At 36.2% G+C, this 18,805-nt stretch overlaps 6 protein-coding genes across 7 annotated transcripts in view; 4 read left to right on the forward strand and 2 right to left on the reverse strand.

Moving 5' to 3' along the window:
• Nucleotides 1-414: 414 nt before the first annotated feature.
• On the reverse strand, nt 415-989 carry LOC144424347 (uncharacterized). The gene has a single exon (XM_078113545.1). The coding sequence runs from the start codon at nt 873-875 to the stop codon at nt 528-530; it is 348 nt and encodes a 115-aa protein (XP_077969671.1). The 5' UTR covers nt 876-989; the 3' UTR covers nt 415-527.
• A 461-nt stretch (nt 990-1,450) lies between these two features.
• On the forward strand, nt 1,451-6,192 carry LOC120335195 (death domain-associated protein 6-like). The gene is made up of 2 exons (XM_078113547.1): nt 1,451-1,500; nt 1,804-6,192. The coding sequence occupies exon 2, from the start codon at nt 1,843-1,845 to the stop codon at nt 3,268-3,270; it is 1,428 nt and encodes a 475-aa protein (XP_077969673.1). The 5' UTR covers nt 1,451-1,500; nt 1,804-1,842; the 3' UTR covers nt 3,271-6,192.
• Nucleotides 6,193-6,198: 6 nt separating this feature from the next.
• LOC120335206 (acyl-coenzyme A diphosphatase FITM2-like) lies at nt 6,199-9,433 on the forward strand. The gene has a single exon (XM_039402690.2). It carries the CDS (start codon nt 6,199-6,201, stop codon nt 7,069-7,071), a length of 873 nt encoding a protein of 290 aa, XP_039258624.2. The 3' UTR covers nt 7,072-9,433.
• On the forward strand, nt 9,336-11,356 carry LOC120335203 (acyl-coenzyme A diphosphatase FITM2-like). Its single transcript, XM_039402688.2, has one exon. The coding sequence runs from the start codon at nt 9,457-9,459 to the stop codon at nt 10,300-10,302; it is 846 nt and encodes a 281-aa protein (XP_039258622.2). The 5' UTR covers nt 9,336-9,456; the 3' UTR covers nt 10,303-11,356.
• Nucleotide 11,357: 1 nt separating this feature from the next.
• LOC120335205 (NADH dehydrogenase [ubiquinone] 1 beta subcomplex subunit 7-like) lies at nt 11,358-13,868 on the forward strand. Its single transcript, XM_039402689.2, has 3 exons — nt 11,358-11,502; nt 12,606-12,774; nt 13,706-13,868. Exons 1-3 carry the CDS (start codon nt 11,394-11,396, stop codon nt 13,809-13,811), a joined length of 384 nt encoding a protein of 127 aa, XP_039258623.1. The 5' UTR covers nt 11,358-11,393; the 3' UTR covers nt 13,812-13,868.
• Nucleotides 13,869-17,131: 3,263 nt separating this feature from the next.
• The window catches only part of LOC120334854 (holocytochrome c-type synthase-like), a 29,495-nt gene continuing 27,821 nt past the window's right edge, over nt 17,132-18,805 (reverse strand). For both annotated transcript variants that reach the window (XM_078113577.1, XM_039402367.2), the window contains one exon: nt 17,132-17,975. In XM_078113577.1, coding sequence (XP_077969703.1) covers nt 17,739-17,975 — 237 coding nt within the window. In that variant the 3' untranslated portion in view covers nt 17,132-17,738. The remainder of the gene's footprint in view (nt 17,976-18,805) is intronic.

Below are 18,805 nucleotides of genomic sequence, written 5' to 3' on the forward strand. Positions count from 1 at the left end.
TATGGTTCTTATATCAGGTTAGCATTCCATGGAGGTAATAGGGGTAGATTTTTTATTTTCATCTCGGGGAAAGAAATCCGATGAGATGGGTTACAAGCTCTCACCCAGTTCCCAGTGGATAGGATTTACATATTTATCCCGGGGGAGAGGAAATCCGATAAGACGGCTTAATCATATGGCGAACCACGGCCTCTTGTCCGGTTACCAGTCCAGGTCGGGTATGGGATTAGTTAGCCAGTTATTTGTTTTCGGAAGCATGGACTTGACCGTGCATGTTGCAGTGCATGTTGAGTTTGGAATTAATAAGTTAGTTATTGGATTTGTGCATGTACAGATCACTTCCTAATGCTTAGCATAATGCCCCAACCAATCTATCCAGGTACCAATTTGTAAAATGATATAAAGACACATTAAGTCAGTAAATGATGCAATTTTTCCAAGTTAACAAATTTCCAGTTGGTAGAACTATATAACGCTATAAAGACACACAATAAATAAAGTCTAACTCAAGTCTTCATTCTTCAAAATCATTCTTCCTCTTCAGGTCCGTATCGTTCTGCGAATATTTCACGATATTTGAAGAACTCTTCATCAGAAGGGCTTTGAAATTGGACTACTTTCCCCGTCTCGAAGGCTTCAATTCTTTCTCTCATTTGAATAGTTTTGTAAACTCCCCAGGCAGCAATCCCACCCCCTCCTACGACAATATAGGCGATTCCTTCAGCAACAGAAATGTCAGGTCCGTGTCCAGCCATCGTTCTACGGCCAGTGTTTTGCGTCGCATTCGCTAGCAATGGTTTTTTGTTCATGGAACGTAAAGTTGACATTTGACGGGAAAATGTCCCCAATGATTTTCGTAGACCTTGTTGCAACATGGCTTCCCCAGTATTCCACGAAACTCAACGTAAAGAAATGCAAAATCAACAAACAACAATCAAACGACAACCTCTATCTCGGAACCGACCAAAGTCGATGTATTCAGTGTTGCCAGAATTTTTACAGATTTCTCAAATCCATAAAAAGAGAGAGAGAGATTTATTTTCGTCAACCAGAAAAAAAAAAACACTGAAACAATACCAACAATAAAAATGTATAGTTTTTCGGTATAGACTGGGAGGAGCGATACGACCATACGGTCATCAGAGTCAGCTCCCCCCATATTCACTATTTTAATTATGCATATGAGAATTCTTGAAAATTGAAAAAAAAAAAAAAATTTTCTATTACAGAAGAAATACAGAAATAATACAGAAAGTAATGACATCCTAAATAGATATCTAATATTGAGTTAGAAACGCAGATTTATAATGCTATTCAAAAATTTAATAAATTATGAAATCAATCCTATCAGAATTTACCAAGAATGAATTATATTTTTAATTTTCAAATAGTAATTTTGAAGTTATATTTGGAATCCTAATCTGCCGAAATATTATAATCGGAATTATCAGCTGCGCTTGGCCGGTTTCTGTTATTTTGCACCGAAAAGCGCGTTTATCTGTAAGTATTGTCCATTATTTTATACTTTTGCTTGGAATTATTTGTTATTATTTATTGAAATATTTGACAATACAAACTCTCGGTCCCCGATAGAGGGCCATAGTTAAACGTAAGTCGTAAACGAAACGAAATTTTCCAAAAGCTGCAATACCGGTAACAGCATACCGTACGAAAAAGATTAGCAATTTTCTTGTCAACCATTGTCCTCCAGACAGGTCGATCGCGAATATTAAAATAAAATCTATTGATCTATGTCTTATATTATATATTTCGATATTTAATCAATTGTGATAATTTTTATAGTTCTAATAACAATTTTAAAGATAATTAATTGGCTCAGATATGAGTCAAATTATTGTGATAGACAGCTCTGATGAAGATGATAAACCACTAACAAAAAATAATGAAGATGTTAAAAAACCTGCTGCGGAAATCATAAAAAATGGCAAAGATAAAACTGTCGAAAAATTAAACAATCATGACGAATTTTTTTTACAATTTGTTGATCTGTGCAATAAAGTTGTTGGCGAGAAAGAGGAAGGACGAAAAATAATTTTATTTTTGAATAAAAAATATGAAGAATCATCATTGGATTATAAGAATTCAAGGGAATTTCGGAAATTACTTCAACGATATATTTTAAAATTGGATAACGGTTCAAAAGACGTTTTTGTTCTTGTCCATGACGTTGTCTCGATGCTCGATAAAAGTAATAAAGCGGGGAGTGAAATCAAAAAAGAATTTCCTAAAAGAAAACCATCTGAAAAAGGATTTAATAAAAACGATCTTGCGTCAAAAAAACGAAGAGTAAATATTGAATCTATTTGTAAAGATTTATCAGAAAAAGTGGTATCAGATGATGGATTGAGGTGTGAGATAAAAAGCACTGTGTCTTCCTCTAGTAGCGGTGTTGATGTTAAATCAAAAGAACCTTCTAATAATACGGAAGCAGGTACGAGCTCCACAGAGGATGAACGGACTTCTCATTTAAGACGGAAACGTAAAAAAAAGATAAAAAACCTTGAAAATTTGTTGAAAAGAATTTCAAATGAAATTATACGATTACAAAACACTGAGTTGTCCTTGGATGACCTTGAAAAAAGCGACACAAGTTATATTGTCGAATCAAAACTTAAAAAACGATTTATGCAAATCTATACACAGTTATGTAAAATAAACAAGGCCCCTGTACAAACTGGGAGAGTCATCGAAAAAAAAATCAAAGTACAATCTTCAAGATTTGTGGAAATAAATCAAAAAGTTGCACGATATATAAATAACCCTAGAAGAGGGAACGAATTTCCAGATTATGGAGATATTTATCATCTTGTGGAACAAGCGAATATAAAAAATAATTTGTGCCTTACGGAATGTCATATTGAAATTAATGCAAAAGAAGTTTTCAAGGAAGTTGGTGAAAGATTACAAAAACGTCGCGAAAAAGATTTTGTTTTTGAATTTGGGTGCTCATCTATTGATGATAATAAAAATAACCCAGATCCTGCGCTTTCAGACGAAATTTTGGGGAAAAAATTAACAGAAAATCGGACTCTGGCGAAAGATAATATGAAGACGGTAATCGACAAATATTCCAAACTACAAAATGATATGGGTGAGCGGTCGCAACAGAATGAAGACAACGGAAAACTCGACGATGAAAGTGACGATTCCGAAAGTGATGAATCCAATGATTCAAAAACGATACAAATTGACTCTGATTCTTCTGAAACAGATCTTGATACAAACATTGGGAACGGTGGGGCTAAATGACCACTGTAAATCGTTAAAGTGAGCTATTTCGAATCATTTCCTAGTGCCAGTGCTGCACTTTTTGTGTGAGATTAAATTGTATGTGACTCGATGGAAAAATCTAATAATAACTGACGCTTGTCATTGCAACACTTTCAGTTCAATATTTACCGTAATTGCACTGAAAAATGCCACACCCTACTTTGATTCTACCATTCTACAGAGTGGCTGTGAAATAAAAGTTTAAATAACCACTGTAAATCATTGAAGTGTAACTGGTCGGAATAATCTAATAGTAACTGGAAACTACCATTGCTGCCCTTTTTCTTAGAGTCAATTTGTACTGAAGTAAATATACATGGACCTACTCTAGTGTGATTATAAGTCATTGAAGTGTGACTGGTCAGAATATTCTTATAGTAAAATATATTTGCAGTTGCTGCCAATCGTTGTATTAGCTAAAAATAGACTAAATCATGATTTACTTTTTTGATTTTTCTAAGATGTCAGAATTTTATTCTGTTTTGAACTTAAAACAATTGTGAATTTTGATTGATTAATTTGTTTGAGTTTGAAGTTCATATTTTCATCATGTTTATCGAAACACCGATAGTGTTATTTTTACAGAGTGTGCTATGATATATATAGGGTGTCCATAAAGTCGTTAAATTTTTTTAAATTGCAAAGGGAATTTATAGATACCATATATTCTTTTGGCCCTCATAGATATATTAAATGAAGTGAAAATATTTGAACAATTACTGATTAAAAAACAACAAACCTGGTTAAGATATATTGGGAACTGACTTCATAACAAAATTGAAATTGTAAATGGACTTTATAGACACCCTGTATAGTAGTGTATAGCTATATTTTCTATTAATTGAGTTCGTGTGGGACAAACTACATTTCTTTCAACTATACCAGGGGTCACAAACTGGGGGTAATCAGCCCCAAAAGAATAATTTAGCAATTTTTCGATGATAATTCGAGTGCTCACAGTTTAAATAGTTTCTTTTGTAATCCCCCTCCTTTGGACTAGTCTGCGGGAAAGCTGGACATACAATGCTTGCATCTCGCTTAGTCATATGGTTGATAGGGACATGTTAACAATACCTTGCCATACAAATTGCAGGCTAAAGTGTTGAGCTGGCGCAATTTTAGCATTTCATCGAAGTTGGATGGAAAGATGCAATAGGTGATAGTATTATTGCAATTTTTAGTAAAAAAAAATGGGTGCTCCCGAAATATGCGAACCAAGATGGCGGACATCGGAACGTAACATGGGTAACAGGTTAGGGTTAGGCGATAATTTTTTTTCCAATTTTCCTTATTTTAGTCCTAATATCAGTTCGAAGACTAGCCAAGAGCCTCTCGTAGTATTTATACCTAAAATTATGGCCTAACCCTAACCTGATACACATATTACATTCTGATGTCCGCCATCTTGGTTCGCATACTTCGGGAGCCCCAAAAAATGAGATAACAATTTGACTACTGTGTTATTTTGAAAGGGGTAATTGAACCTTTGGCAATTTGTTTTAAGGGTTATGATATTGTTTCCCAATCCTTCCTTCATCGTGAATTTATATCTTATTTATTTTTACATTCCATGTCCATGTGTAGATATACCCATATTGGTACACATACTTCAGGAGCGCCGAATCTTCTTACCAAAGCTTTGTACTAGCAGTCGCCGATATGTAAGAGCTACAGTTTGAAAGAACTCGAATTTTTTCAAATCGGCATTGTCTCCTCAATTTACTTGCCTAAGGGTATGATTGCGCAATTACCGGTATTTCTTCATGTCTCCCAATTTCAATTTCTTCTATATACAATGTATATTTTCAGAATTGTGTGAAATAGAGCAAGAGTTCATGTATTTTTAATGATGTTGCTTTTTACTCCAGACAAGGTTCTGTACTATAGTCACCTGGTTCCATTACATTTGAACCCACGTACATTTGAACCCATGACAATTGCACCTGTATGCTATTGCTCCTATGGAATTTTTTTTGTTTCACGGATAGTTAAACCCATACTAACCCTAACCCATGGGTTTTAGCACCCGCATATAGATTGAACCCGTGGATATAGGCATGGGTTCAAATGTATGTGGGTTCAAATGTACGGTCACCTAGTCACCGATATGTCATATGCTGCTATAGTTTGAAACGAAACAACCCAAATTCTTCTAGTTCGACATTGTGTACCCAATTTATTACCCCCTAGGTGTGGCGGTGGCATTCGAACCCCGAGATCTTTCACCCACTATGGCCCAGGGGTTCTCAACCTTTTTTCTGTCAAGTACCCCCCCGAGTCACGAAACAATCAATGCGAACCCCCGGAAATCATACAGCGAACAAAGTTGTAATATATTGACTAACAATTTGTTGCAACACCAATTTATTGACCTTATGTAACTTAATTAAATTGTCTTGTTGATATTATTGCCCTTGTCTTCTGCCTAACTAATGAATTCTTAAAATCTCTCCCAAGTTACAATAAGCAAAATCACTTCTCCAATGCTCGCAGCACGCTGTCTTTAGAGATTTCACAGTTTGCATGCAAAACTTTGAATTTCACATTGTTGCGCCATAATCACAACAACGCAACATCAGGGAAAATCTACCATTCAACTGGCATCTAGTTTCAATGGGCATGCATTTTCCTAGGGTAGTAATAAAGGATATTGAAAAAGATCATCACACGAAAACTCCACTGCCATCCAAGTACCCCTGGAAATCTTCTCGTGAACCCCTGGGAGTTCGCGAACCCCAGGTTGAACACCCCTGCTCTATGCCAACATAGCTAAGACAACTCCTCCGGCACTAAGCTATTACGCAACCTAGCTTCCATTTTTCCTTTTATTATGGCGATTACCCAATTTATGTGCATGTGACTTTTTAATAATGAAAAAATTTTTCATTTTATCTCTTATAGGACATAATGTTGGATTTCTTAATTAAGTATTATCTAATCAGACCTCAATTTAGAGTTCTATTCATATGGATTGGCGTTTTAGCATTATCTGGTCTAAAAGAATTTGTCTTCATTCCTGACTCGTATTTTTCCGATTCAACGAATTTTTTCAACATTTACATCGTCAAGTACAATTGGATTTGGACCGTTTGGCTTGTAACCCCATATGCATTTATAACAAGTTTTGTTTATTCCTGCGACCATTGGAAACGAGGTTCTGTCGCTACTGGGCTGAGATGGCTATTTCTCACTGGACTTTTTTACTTTTGGACAATTGTTTTCGACGGAATCAGCAACCTAACTGGGCTATGCTTTGATTCTGCCAGAAATCCACTGTTAGACATCACAGATAAGCAGTCATGTATGAAATTGGCGGGAACCAATCGCTGGCGAAGTTTTGAAATTTCAAATCAAGCTTTCACATTAACCCTTTCAGCACTGGTGATAGCCTCGGAGCTACAAATCCAAAAATACTGGAAATACATCTCAACCCACGCAGCAGAGACTTCACCGTGTTTAGCTATCGGATCAAAGTCCCTTATCAGGCTAAAAGCGAGGCATAAAACAACGAAAACAACAATAAACTATTTATTTATTTTCTGTTCAATTTTGAGCATTTTTTGGGAATTTTCCCTAATTTGTACCTGTCTGTATTCTCATGGTTTTATCACTAAAGCGTTAGGTGCTGCTTTCGGAATTTTGTCATGGATGGTTGCATATTTAGAATTATTCCGTAACCGCTCTTTCCCTATTTATCCTGGTTACGGCCATCTAAAGTCTTTGATCACCCACACGCCGGCTAAGGAGAACAGGAATGGGGTGGATAAAAAGAAAGAATAGTCGTTTTTTATTAGAGGAAACTTCAAAATTTTGAATTGTCAAATTAGGCCATAGCATCTTGCAGGCCAAAAAACAGGGATTTTGACATTTAGTCCTAACGGTCTAAAATGCGTTCAAGATACGAAGAATTGCTATTTGTGATACAGAAAATACTTTTTTTACATTAAGAAATGAGGGGTTCCAACCCGCAATGCCCCCATCGACCTTGGGTTGGAAAAATTTTTGCATTTTTTATTGGGTGTTGTCCATAGTATCCAAATAGTTCAATATTTTAGATTTTTATTTTGTAATTATTAGCAATCATTGCTATCATAGAGGTTTGCTCAAAGTAAAAAATGTGTGAAAGGAGTATAACTATAAACTAGAGCTGCGTGCAGCTTTAACAGGCTTCCCGCGTAAAAAAAACTGAAGACGCGTTTTGCTCACTGGAGCATGAAAGCGTGGTCAGTCATGCATAAAATTTGCAATTTATGATGGGGGACTTATTATCTGCATGTGATGTAAATTTCAAGTCTCTAAGTAGTGTCGTTCTCGAGAAGAAGATGAAAATGTAAAATCCTATATTGCTCACTGGAGCGTATCGCCGAGGTCACTCATGCGTATCCTTGACATATTGTATCCAGAACATGTCCATTAATCATTGTTAGGAATTTCAACCCAATACCATGTATCAATTTTGAGAAATCGTAAAAAAACTGAAGACGCGTTTTGCTCACTGGAGCGTGAAAGCGTGGTCAGTCATGCATAAAATTTGCATTTTATTGCTAGCTGAGAACTTCTGCACATTTGAGGTTTTAATTTCAAGTTTGTAGGACCAATTTGAAAAAAAAATAATAATAATAAAACACAGGAATACAATAGGTTCCCTGCTGACAAGCAGCGGGAAGCCTAATAATTGATTTAATATGTTGTAACTAAATTCTATAGATAAGAATCAAATTTTTGTATTTGTGGAAGTTGGAAGCCAAAAATTTATTCAAAACTTTGAAATTCAGTGTCTGATTTAGGTTTTTATAGGAGTATGAAATAATATGTTGTGTGCTACGATGTATCGAAAAATCTGGGAATTTAAACAACTTGTTTGAACCGGTTTGAATAAGCCAGAGTGCAGTATTTTTAATTTTGTTCCGACAGAACTCTTTGCTACCTTAAACGTTCCCATAATTTTTGTTACTATTTCACTCCCAGCTCTGTAAAGCAACTTGTAACAATCATATTGTTTCGTTTTCTAAGTACTGGGAATTATATGTATGGTGCTACTATGTATCTGGCAAATCGGAAATTTAAACAACTTACCTTGGATGGGTTCGTAAGCACTAGTGTGCAATATTTTTTCAATTTCATTCTGGCAAAACTCTTTGCAACTTAAACGTTGCCATAATTTTTGTTACTATTCCACTCTCAGCTCTGTGTAGCAAACTCGTTATTTACAATCATATTGTTTCTTTTTCTTGGTAAATAAGAGAATTATATGTGATGTGCTACTATATATATGGGAAAAGTAAATTTAACAACTCATCCTAGCAGGGTTTAAGAGAGCTAAAGTGCATTACTGTTTAATTTCAAAATGCTTTGTGACCTCAAAATTGTGGCCGAAGATGAAAACAAATATTTCAGATTATTTTTGACTGAAATTTTTCACTCCCATCTCTGTGAAGCAAGCTTCCTACAATCATAGTATTCTTTTTCTTAGGGAAAAATTAATAACCTATGAGGTTATACTATGTATCAGTAAAGTCGGGAATTTAAACCACTAAGCTAGGCATGATTTATGAAAGTGCATTATTGTTCATTTTCATCCTGACACAGTTCTTTTAACCTCAAATTGTAGTGCCATCTGTGTGCGTCTGCTTACCACCACAGCTACCTTATATGTTATTTCATTATATAGTGGTTTCCAAACCCAATGGTTATTGAGTGAAATAGTTTAATAACACTTTATGTTTTGTTTTCTTTTTGCGTTCTAGACACAGCCAGTTATTACGTCGTTATCACAGTTAAAGTTCTGTATATTCATAAACAATTCAATCACACCAGTTTCTTAATTTTTCGTACTGTTATCGATATCTGTCCCTTGTGAGCGCTCCACTTTACTGCCCGCGAATATCTCATTTTTCTCATTTTCTGGTGAATCAGCTTTTGGAACCACAGCAGTAAACAAACATACATCAATGGCATTTGTCGAAATAGATCTTTTATATGCCAACACTGATCAATATTTGATACATTACCTAAATATTTATCTGCAAATGTTGTTTATTCTTTTTGCAAACTTTCACAGTAGATTTAAGTTAAGTTTCAACTCCCTGCTCTGTGAAGCAAACTTGCAATAATCGTAATGTTTTTTCTTCTCAGTTAAAAACTGATAATCTATTATTAAATAAGATGTTGAATGCACACAAAAGTTGGCCCTGGTTGTATTTGGAGGCAGTTGCTCTATTTGTCGGAGTTATTATTTTGTCAGCTTTTCGTGAGTTTTTCGACATTCCAGAAACGTACTTTTCGAGCAAAAGAAATATTTTAAACCAATATTTTGTGAAGTTTGGATGGGCGTGGACATTGGCCCTCTCAGCACTGTACGTACTCACTGGGACAGTGAATTATTACAAACAATACAAGCGGAAACTTTTCAATGCACTTGCTCGAAGCGTCATACTTACCATCTTTTGGTTTCTATTTACCATCACTCTGTTTGGAGCTGTAAGTAGAATTACTTACCCAGACTGTGTTAACTATGACGGTAAAATAATTGAAAATGTCACGGATGAGCGATCATGCATGAAATTGGCGGGAAAGCATTACTGGATTGGTTTTGATATTTCGGGACATGCTTTTATTTTAACCCTTACGATACTGATGATATCTTCAGAACTACAAAAGCAATATTGGAAAACATCAGAGAGATCAGAGGGTTATGTTGGGTTACATTCAAAAGCTGCAATGGACATTTTATTGCCATTTTTTTATGGATTAAACCTCGTTTTAATCTTTATTTGGGGTATTTCTTTAATAGCCACCTGTCTATATTTCCATGTATTTCTAAGTAAAATGCTTGGGGCAGGTTTTGGGATATTCTCATGGTGGATTTGCTATTTTAAAATCTTCCCTTTTCTATCTATCTCGTTAAGCGATGAAAATGGAACTAACCCTGACTCAAACTTGAATCCTCTTTTAGCTGAGAAGATTACTGAAGCAGAGTCTAAGTCAAATCCAAAGAAAAAATTATGCTGATTGAGGGGCTGGTTTAAATAGGTTATTATCTCCTTCCCACTGATTTTGTTTTGTTTGATTTTGTTAGCTAAAAAATAGACAATAAAGTATAATTGAGTCAGAGTTTAAAGAGGACAATCGTAACCTTTACTTTAAGATAATATTATAAAAATGGAAATATTTTTAAGGTTTTCTTACGTACTATAAATGGAATGAATTAGTAAATTTTATGATTAAAGACGATATTTCTTCATTTTATGATTTATTCTATGATTTCAAGTATTTTGTTTCTTACAGTTTTATTGTGCAGATGTTGAAATAACTGTGTCATGCCAGAAGAATTTGGTTTGAACAAAATTTGGAATTAATAATGCCTATAAAAGAGATATTGATAAGAGATATCTTAAGTGTTTAAAGCTATGAAAATCACTATGTAGAAAGCTTTTTTTTTGTTCCAAAGGAGAGGGTTCCAAACGTCCACATAATTGGATGTCTTTTGTGTATCAATTTCCTTTTGGAAATGGTGAAATGCCACTCAACTATCAAATCCTGATATATACCAGAAGGTCACTATAGATAAGACAAGTTCTGAAGGAATCTCACTGCTTTGAATACCATTTGACCTTTCACTGTTTTTGTTGGTCTATCATGTTGCATTAGATACGAAAACTATAGATTTTTAGCATATAAAATATTCAAGTTTTTCCAATTAATCAAGGGCACATGACAAATTTATTTTTCAATGCGTTCAATTTTAGTTTAAAATTTGTATTGTAAGCATATAAATACCTTCGATAGTTTACGAATTGCTTTTAATTCTTAGGTATCCCCTATCTGTTTTATTGGTGCTCCCGAAGTAGGCGCATCAAGATGTCACACAACCTGAACCCTGACCTGGTACACAACGTGAGTTCCCCCCCTCCCCCCTTCCTTCAATTTTTAACTTGGAATTTGAAAATGAGCATTGTACACGTAAAAATCCCTCGATTTTTCTAATATATTTTTTAATTAAGTAATCAGAACACTCCCTGCATATCACACTGTTTAATAATAAATGTTTAATTTGATGTTTTTCCAGTTAGTTGAGCCCATAGGTGTCAGATACGACCACCATGGGGCAAGGTGTAATGAAGAGCATTCATTTGGAGGATGAGCCGATCGACAAACCAGAAATGTTTGCTAAATACAAGGAGTATGGCGCAGAGGATAGGCCTGTCAGAAGTGAGTGGGACATGATTACTAAAATGTGTTTATTTTTTAACGAGAGGAAAGGTGGTTAGTTTCCTCAATCATGTGGGTATGTATGTAAAGGAAAGTTGATTAGGCGGCAAACCACATCCTCACAGCTGGTTACCAACTCTGGTCTGTATGGAAATAGCTAACCATTATAAGGTAGTAAGTAAGTAGTCTTGGTTTGAACCTATAGACCAGGGGTCGGCAACCTACGGCCCGGATCCGGCCCGCGGAGCAATATGATCCGGCCCGGGACGCTTCACTGAATTATAGTAAAAAATTATAGCTGTTTCGTCGATTATCTTCTTTACGCAAAAGAATTTACGTGTAGACTAAATTATATTATAACGTAACAAGTATATAATTCACAATAACTTGTCTAATGAGCCTATAATCTAATTATAATTTAGACAAAGGGCAACAAAACGCAGAAAAGTTGATGCTAAGTGCAAATGGTTTAATGGCGCAAAAATATTCAAATGGTCAGTCTTCGCGCGCTGCTTAAAATTTAACTTCTGATCTGTGTGATAAAATGTGATTCATCGGTCATCCATTCGATTTTTAACTTTCCAAAAATATGTGCGGCCCGTCAATGACTTGCAACCTTTAATTTTGGCCCGCGAGCGACAAAAGGTTGCCGACCCCTGCTATAGACCTTCACACAAAAATATCAGAAGATGCCATGCCTAACGCTTAGCAAGATGCACCAACCAATGTACAATGACATCCCGGCTGTTCTAGTTTAGCCAGTTATGTTTGTTGTATTACATCCCCCAAGATGGTGGAGAAAGCCGTGTCCTGCCACTTTTCAATATCTGAGGCAATCAGAGCTGCGTAAAATTTACATTTAAGTTGAGAAAATATTTTCCATTTCTGAACTCCTGTAAAAATCAAATTCTTATATTGAAAAATTCTTATTGATTTAATTGAACAAATCTTCTAATTGATTGTGCCTAATGAAATTTGTTTTTCGCTTAGTTATTATAAAAAAAATTTTGATCATCCCTGCTAGTAAACCCCAATACTTTGAAAGATTTAAAATATTAAGGTTCTGCTCTTATCAAGTCACCTATTTTTAACAATCATTTCAGAAATGGCAGTTACAAGAGAAGAAATGAATCTGGGACAAATACCTCGTGAAAGCCGTGACTACTGCGCCCAACATTTCATGGCGTACAAGAAATGCATTAGAGAGTGGATGCCGCAGTATCGGAAGTGCATGCATCAACTTCACCATTACCATGATTGCGAGATAGAAGAGTGAGTTAAAGGAATATAGACTGCAATTAATATAACAACCTCTTCTTGTTACTAATCAGTGTCGGATTTGTCAGTGTCGGTCCCCAAACCAGGGGTCATGACCCCAAATTGTGTCGGAGTGATAAGTAGGTAGGTTCGCAAACAGGTCATGGGATCGGCGGGGTCGCTGAGTTATGGTAGATGATGGATGTACAAAACATCTGAAATTTGACATACCATGTTAAATTTAGCAGCTTGCACCATGGCTTACTGTAAAACAGGCCTATAGGCATCACTCTATGCTTATGCTATAGAAAATGTAGGTGCTTATTGTGACATCACTGTTTGGTTTTAGCTTACTTTACCTGTCCTATACCACCACATGACCAAACTCATAAGTCAAATGAAAGAAGCTCTAAAGTCCCATGAAAAATATATTCATTGACCTGGGGTCGCACTGGACACTCGAAAGTTGTTATTGGGGTCGTCCTGGAAAAAGCTTGGGAACCCCTGACTTACATGTTTATGCCGGGGGAGAGGAAAAACGGCTTTGTCATATGGCAAACTACAACCTCCTTTCCCAGTTAAAGTCTGGACGGAATTAGTCAGCCAATTGAGTTTCAGATGCGTGGACTTGATGGTGGAGGAAGCTGTAACCAACTAGCGATCACACATGAACCACCCTACGGCATTGAGGAGTCCAGCAATCCTCTCGCACATAATTATTCCTATGAGATTTGAACTTTAGAACCTATGCAGGGTAATTAGAGATGTTGTATCAAATGTTTCCATAACACTTCGTATGGTCCCTCGATCTGATCAACAAAATTAGCAGTATATACCAGTATAAATGTGATTTCTAATAAGGGACTTTTTTTTTGAATTTACAATGGTATTCTCCAAACACTCATTAGCAGCCATTTTAAAGAGCTTTATGTCTTTGATTTTTCAGCCAAATTATTCGAAGAAAAGAATATGAGAGAACTAAGCGCCTAATGAAGCGTGACAAGGAGCGAGCAAGACGGGAGGCGAGAGAAGCAGCGGCCGCAGCACAATAAATAAACTCATTTGAATTTTTTGTTTATATATCTAAAAATAAAATATGTTTTCTCTTCTCACTGTTTCTCAATGATCAGAGTTTTCAAATTAATGGTGTGTGGGCATCAACAAAAGTCTTAATAATATCCTTTTTAAATAGTGTGTGCGTTGATGTGGCCTATTGAAACAATCTATTTGGTGGCGCGGAATCAAATGAAGCATTCCAGTGTGCCAAAAAAGCAATTTATGAATGCGACATTGGCGCCGTATTTGGCCATTGGCGGCCTGGAAATCTAGGTAAAAAGCTGGGTACAAGTTTTGGTTACATAGTGGTGTATCAATACCATTCTCAGGTTTGGCTCCTAGACTGTTCTGACGAAACCCTGGTTGAAAGTAGAGATGTATCGGTATCGGCAATATCGGCCATTTTATCGGTATCGGTTAGATTAAGGCCGATATTTCCGATATATTTACCTTTTTGATATGGTCCAGAATGTTTTAAAAGATAAGTTGGAATACTACTTTTCAATTTATTTTTTGTCTGGAGAGATCGTGAGCTATAGGCCATACATGTCCCTACCCCCGCGAGAGAATAGGATTCACGTATTTTTAGCTATTTTCGCTGTCAAATTTTTATATTGACATTTTTAATATTACATAGTAATTATGAAGAAACATATCAACACGGCACATAACAAAAAGCAATTAGGCGCCCAGTTTTAAATCATACAGTGGAATTGGGGTCCTTATTAACGGCACATGGACTTTTGGCACGGGTATAAATTCTGACTGTTTGTCGTCAAGTACGAGTGTCATTTAGTCCGACGACATCGATAAACTAAACTCCGACACAATTATCCCTCTACGCAGATATTAATTTTGTTTAACTACACAATTTCTTTATAGATATATTGACATGACCGCCTAGCCCCAGAGGGCCTAGAGTCCTAGACTGTCTCAAAATATATGATGGCAATTGTATAATAATATAAAATAGTAAAGTGAAAAAACATCCTCGACGGGTATATGTAGGCCTTCTTTTGGTCGGTGCTGATTGATATTCTTTCATGTTGGCTTTGACTTATTGCGTCGACGATTACGATTAGCCACGAAATAAAATATTTGAAAAATGCTTTTAATTTGAACGTAGGACGGCGGCTCTGGAATGTGTGGGTGATATTCGATATTCTTTTAAACACGAATAACGATATTCGAAGGTCGCGATATTAACATTAAATTCAAATTGGACATCCCGGCTTATGAGTTTTCTAATTGAACACCGAGATTACTAGCGTTACTGTACAGTGTATCTTAATCAGTTAAAGCAAACACCAAACATTAATTTCATATTATGTGATATATCTTTATTTCGATCTGAAATAATGTGTACTATGAACAACGCTCAAAGACCATTGTTTTAACCCGTCTGCCCTACACAGCACACCTAATTAAGTAATATTTACATAGTATCGGTATCGGTAATATCGGCCCTTCTGTAGTATCGGTATCGGTATCGGCGACAAAAGTGGTATCGGTACATCTCTAGTTGAAAGCCAGTCAGAGCATTGTACCTAACCATGTAGACATTGCAGATGAGACAGTTCTGGTTTGAATCCCAGGTGCAATAAATTAGATTGACAGTCCAGACCGGAAAGATTCTTCCAAACTCAATTTTATTTTGGTCTCTCAGAAACAAAATACAGAGGGGGCTCCCGAAGTATGCAAACCAAGATGGTGGACATCGTAATGTAATATGTGTACTAGGTTAGAGTTAGGCCATAATTTTAGGTATAAATACTACGGGAGGCTCTTGGCTACCTGTTACCCATGTTACGTTCCGATGTCCGCCATCTTGGTTCGCATACTTCGGGAGCACCGGGGGCGGGCATAATTCAAAATAGAAAAGTTAAAAACATCCAAGTACGTGCCCGTCAACCACAAACAGTCAAAAGAACTATGATAATACCTAACCTGGCAGAGCCTCCAAAGTAAAAATCATATACAACAGAATGAAATGGACTCACATGCCTATTCTAGGTGTAACTTACCAAATTCAATCAGACTCGTATCTCTCTGATAAATTTATTTAATCATGATTTTGTACTGGAAAGATGGTGAATGAAAAAATTATTCTTATCTCTACAAAATCTGTGTCAATGAATGGTACATGCTCTGCTTGTCATGTAATATTCTTCTTCGTGAGTGGAATGAGGTGATATACAACACAGATATCCAAATTGATTCAAAAGTTAATTACATTCAGTATTTTAAACTTTCAATCTTCATTTAAAAAATTTATCATTTTGACCAACCGAAGTCTTTTAAAATTATGCACATTGTGCACTTCCATTTATTTGTCTGCATTTAAAAATCAGAAAATATTCGGAATATTGGATAATTTTGTATTGGCCACTTCAATCATGATTAGGGACGGCCAATACCGAATTCTGAAGCCTTAAAAGATAAAACGGGAGACCGAAGACTGCAGTTTCGATTCATGACTTTATAGTGACACCGCGTGTCCCATCACTAATTAATTAATAACTCGCTAATTATACGACATAATTCATCCAAAATCAATAGGCTTCTGGTCCGAGATATGATGAATGCACATGCAATTTAACATGCATTTAAAGCAGATTCAACCACGCCTTCGTGAGATATCGCGTGCATCTAACAGACAGACGAACAAACAAATACCTATCAACATACTTACTGATCTAAAGATTGATATGTAACAAGTCATGGCGCCAATATTCTTGTATTGTGGCTATGGAAGGGGAATTAAAACCAAATACCTCTTCTACACATATAGGATGTAAATATTTATCCCAGGGGAGAAAAAAGGGACCTCTAGAAATATGCGCATCAACATGGCCCACGACCTGAACATAGTATGTGTGTACCGGTTAGGATTCGGTTGTGCGACATCTTGGTGCGCATACTTCTGGAGCACAGAAAAAAGTGCATGTCCATGCCGAGATATGGGATTAGTTAGCCAGTTCTTTGTTTCAGATGCATAGACTTGATGGTGGAAAGAGTCTAACGGGCCAGCGGTTAAGGAAAATTTTTTCTACTATTCATAGAGTTATCTATGTTCCCCACCTGCCTCAAAAGCGTGTTATTACATTGCATATCATGTTAGTCATGGTTCTCACAACTTCTGTATGAAATTTAAAAATAGATTTTGAAATTTTGGTGCCGGAATACAGTCTGTGAACTGCCATATTCCCAGGTATTTCTCCATTCGTGTGCTGCCGTTGGAGATCACTTTCCCAGAGAGTCTAGTGATAAATTTTGAAATCAAAAGGCATTTGGAGGTTAATTTTTTATTCAACCACACAGACAAAACAACTTATAAGGAAAACTTGGCAATATGAAAAGATAACAAACGCTACACTGTAAGGATTGGAACTGAAGATGGTCAGAACCCAGTCATTATCTATGATTCTGAATGTAAAATATGGAATATACAGGGTGTCAATAAAGTCTTGAAAAAAATTTTAAATTGCAAAGGGAATTTATTGATATCATATATTGTTTTGGCGCTTACAGATGTATTGAATGAGGTAAAATATTTACTGATTGAAAAACAACAAACCTGGTTAAGATATATAGCGAGAATTGACTTCATAACAAAATTGTAAAGGGACTTTATGGACACCCTGTATTTTACATCGGTCATATTTAATAAATTACACATCGACGTCAAAGAGTTAAGATTTGGAAATGAGGGAAACTTGAAATAAACAGATGTCGTCAGTCATTTCTACAAGTACTTTGGGTGCCTTCCCACAAGACGATAATAACTCGCTACTTTATCCATAACCACTTTCTAACCGAACAAAGTCAATAAATAGGAAGCGTATAAAAAATATGGTCAATTACATCACAGTATTCAAACTTTACAGCAATTGTGACATCACTGTAGATATATTATGAGATCACTATGATTTAGAGGTATGCATTGGGCATTCTGCCGGAATGTCTGATTGTGATGTCATCTGTGCAGTCATGCGTTGCGTATTCGAATCAGATGCTTGCGGAATTCCATTGTGGATGACTTTCTTGTTTTTTTCGATTGTAGAATCTGCGTCTCCTCCCCCAAAATTCGTCAACCTCATGTACCAAGCTTTAGAACGATCCCAAACAGCTCCGAAGGAATCCAGCGCTGGTCTTACATCCTGAAAGAAAAACTTTTCGTATAAGTTTGCTTCAAGAAAGGTTTCTAGCCCTCATGGTGCAAAGAGTAAAACGAGAATATCGGTTGGAAACCGAAGACTTATCGATCGAGAGTTAGGGGATCCCCCAAAACAGAAACTGCGGTTTTGATTCATCCGCTCTTGTAACTTGCGCACTGCGCATCACACACACTCGGTGGGTCTCAAAATTCTCTCGTTTTACAAAAATTTAGATCACTTCATCAATAATTGATTGATAACTCGCTAATTATACGACATAATTCGCCCAAAATCAATAGGCTTCTGGTCTGAGATAAGATGAATGCACATGCAAAATCTGGAGCAGATTCAATCTCGCTTTCGTGAGATATCACGTGCATCTAACAGACATACAGACAGACGAATACCTATCAACATACTTACCGATTAAAATCGATAAGTAATAATAAGGGGTTCGCAAACACCACTGTAATCAGTAATTTATTTTATCACCATATAAGAAATACTGTACATACAGAACGAGAAGGAAGAGAGGAAAATAATGCATTTCATGGTGAAAGGGGACGCGGTAAACCAGCATTGGTTATCGAGCAGCGACACCTAAGAATAGTCTAACATTGGGTCATACAAGAACAAAAATCGAACTAAATATATAGTACTAAAGTGAGGAGTCGGACGCCAAAATACTGACATTGGCATAAATATGTTTAAAAAGACCGGATATTTCCAGACTTACTACTGATATATCTATACTTGCAATGCGGGTGTTAGCTGGTAGTGACCATGATTTATTACACATCACTTACATTCAATTCGATAGGACCACCCTGTTT

The sequence above is a fragment of the Styela clava genome, chromosome 1 (assembly GCF_964204865.1).
Source record: "Styela clava chromosome 1, kaStyClav1.hap1.2, whole genome shotgun sequence".
NCBI classification, from domain to species: domain Eukaryota; kingdom Metazoa; phylum Chordata; class Ascidiacea; order Stolidobranchia; family Styelidae; genus Styela; species Styela clava.